Here is a 2,386-nt window from a genome sequence, read left to right as displayed (position 1 = left end):
TATATATATAGATATAGATATAGTAATAGATATAGATATACACATATACAAACACACACACACACACACACACATATATATATATATAGGTATATATATATATACATACACATGCACATATACATACATATATATTCACTATATATATTCGCAAGTGTATAATAATTGCAAACGAATGCTGGGTATGTCGAATTAGTCTGAACTCACCTCCAATGGCACCAGATTGATGGCACCCGTTTTCTTATGGGCCTCCCAATTTAAACTGGAGCCAATGAAGTATTGGTTCTCAATGTAAATAAACTTTTTGGCGCGACGGATGTGATGCACCATGGCGGTCTGGATACTCTTGTCCACGTGGTTCTAGCAATAGAACAATCAGTGTTATGTAAATCGGGTGTATTAGAGGCTCCTATTCCATTCACAAAAACTACACTGTAGAGAATATATTTAGAAGTTTTGTACATACCTTGACGTTAACGTGATATATTGAATACCTCTGAGAAGATTACAAACACAGTAACAGGTGGTAACTCAAAACCTAATTACCGAAAGGTTGCTGAAGGCTTCTACGTACCTTTACCAAGGCGGCGGCCTTTTCCCGTTTGGACAGGGCGGGGAAGTCTGAGGAGTGGCCATCGATACTTCGAAACAGCTATTTTTAGAATTACCGGCAATGTGTGAAATAAAAATCAATGATAAATCGTAAATTAGTGAAAGGTAAAACCTAATGGCATACATACTCTTCAGAACAAACAGGCACAACATGCACAATCGCACGCCAACGTATTTATATACACCTGTCAATTGCATACACACAGTTGCACGCACAACACGCATGTGCGAATCTGAGTAGTCCAGCGCTTTTATGTTAGCTATAGAAGTCAGGTTCCTCCGCCGGGTAATAAGATCCATTCGTCTTCCTTCACTCGCGACCGCAACATACACATACATAACATATCGTATTGTACATGTTTACTAATATACCAGCCTATACTCATGTACACACATATACACGCACATACCTGAGTAGACTGGCGCTCAGCAGTTTCTCTGTAAAGTTTTGTGTCTAATCCTACGGATAGTATCATATAGTCGCCCAAGACAAACGACCGCAACATACTCTCCCACAACGCGTGCAGATATATATATATATACCCATACACCAGTATATATATACGCACACACGAATACAGGTATCCACCTGAGTACGCCAGCGCTTTGGATAGTCTTTGTAGAAGTCTGATTCTTCGTCTAGGGCCAATATTGATTCGACGCCTACAACAAACCACCGCCACACACACACACACGCAACACATCGATATACATAAGTACACCCACACATCAGTCTATATGCACGCGCACGCGTACATACCTGAGTAGACCAGCGCTCAGGGTCCTCCTTGTAGAAGTCTGATTCCTCTTCTCGTGTGAGCATGAGATTGTCGCCATCCACAAACGATCGCAACATGTTGAGGTATTTGTGGCCTTGCTTGTTCCATCGATCCAAGAAGTTCTGCAGTAAGTCTAGGGCTCCAGGTCCCTCCACTGTGTGTGTAGGAGGATTGGTACGGTGGGCAGGATTGTACGGTGTGAAAATTGAATAGGTTAGCATGTTAGGTAGATTGGCACGGTGGGCAGGATTGTACGGTAAGTATATTGAATAGGTTAGTATGTTAGGTAGATTGGTAAGGTGGGCAGGATTGTACGGTGTGTATTGAATAGGATAGCATGTTAGGTAGATTGGTACGGTAGGTAGATTTATTTGGTAGGTAGACCTGTATGGCACGTAAATTGGCATGGTAGGTAATTGATATGGTAGATAGATTTGTATGGTAGATAGATTGGTATGGTAGATAGATTGGTATGGCACGTAAATTGGTATGGTAGGTAGATTTATATGGTAGGTAGTTGGTATGGTAGGTAGATTAATCTGATAGGTAATTGGTATGGTAGGGAATTGGTATGGTAGGTAGATTAGTATGGTAGGTAGATTAGTATGGTAGGTAGATTCGTATGGTAGGTCGAAAGGATGTAAATATAAGATAAGAGGGAAAGTAAATAGATTTAGGATGGCTACAAATCGGTGGAATGTATGCCAAAAAGTCTCAACCAGACAAAAGGTAAGTCATGCTGGTAGTTTGAGTGACTTTTGGTTGCCCGGATGGAGAAAGAGAAACACGCCACTGGACACTCACCAACAACTGAGGAATACTCACATCGACAACAATGGGTGGGCAACACAGCCACAACTGAGGAAGAACTCACGTAAAATAATAAATAGTGGACAACACAGCCACACCTGAAAACAATAAAATAAACCACTGGACACACACAGCCGCAGCCACAACTGAGGAAGAACTCACATAAAATAATAAATAGTGGACAT

The 2,386-nt window shown here is 41.2% G+C and overlaps 1 protein-coding gene across 1 annotated transcript; it reads right to left on the bottom strand.

Annotated features, from left to right (window-relative positions):
* Positions 1-204: 204 nt before the first annotated feature.
* SARC_14363 (hypothetical protein) lies at positions 205-1,612 on the bottom strand (the record flags this gene model as incomplete). The annotated part of the gene is made up of 3 exons (XM_014291505.1): positions 205-360; positions 575-652; positions 1,373-1,612. Coding segments are annotated over 3 exons (474 nt in total), but the record flags the coding sequence as incomplete, so codon positions are not given.
* Between the last annotated feature and the right edge of the window lie 774 nt (positions 1,613-2,386).

This window comes from Sphaeroforma arctica, assembly GCF_001186125.1.
Source record: "Sphaeroforma arctica JP610 unplaced genomic scaffold supercont1.4519, whole genome shotgun sequence".
Taxonomy (NCBI): domain Eukaryota; class Ichthyosporea; order Ichthyophonida; genus Sphaeroforma; species Sphaeroforma arctica.
This window is presented reverse-complemented; position numbering and strand designations above follow the sequence as displayed.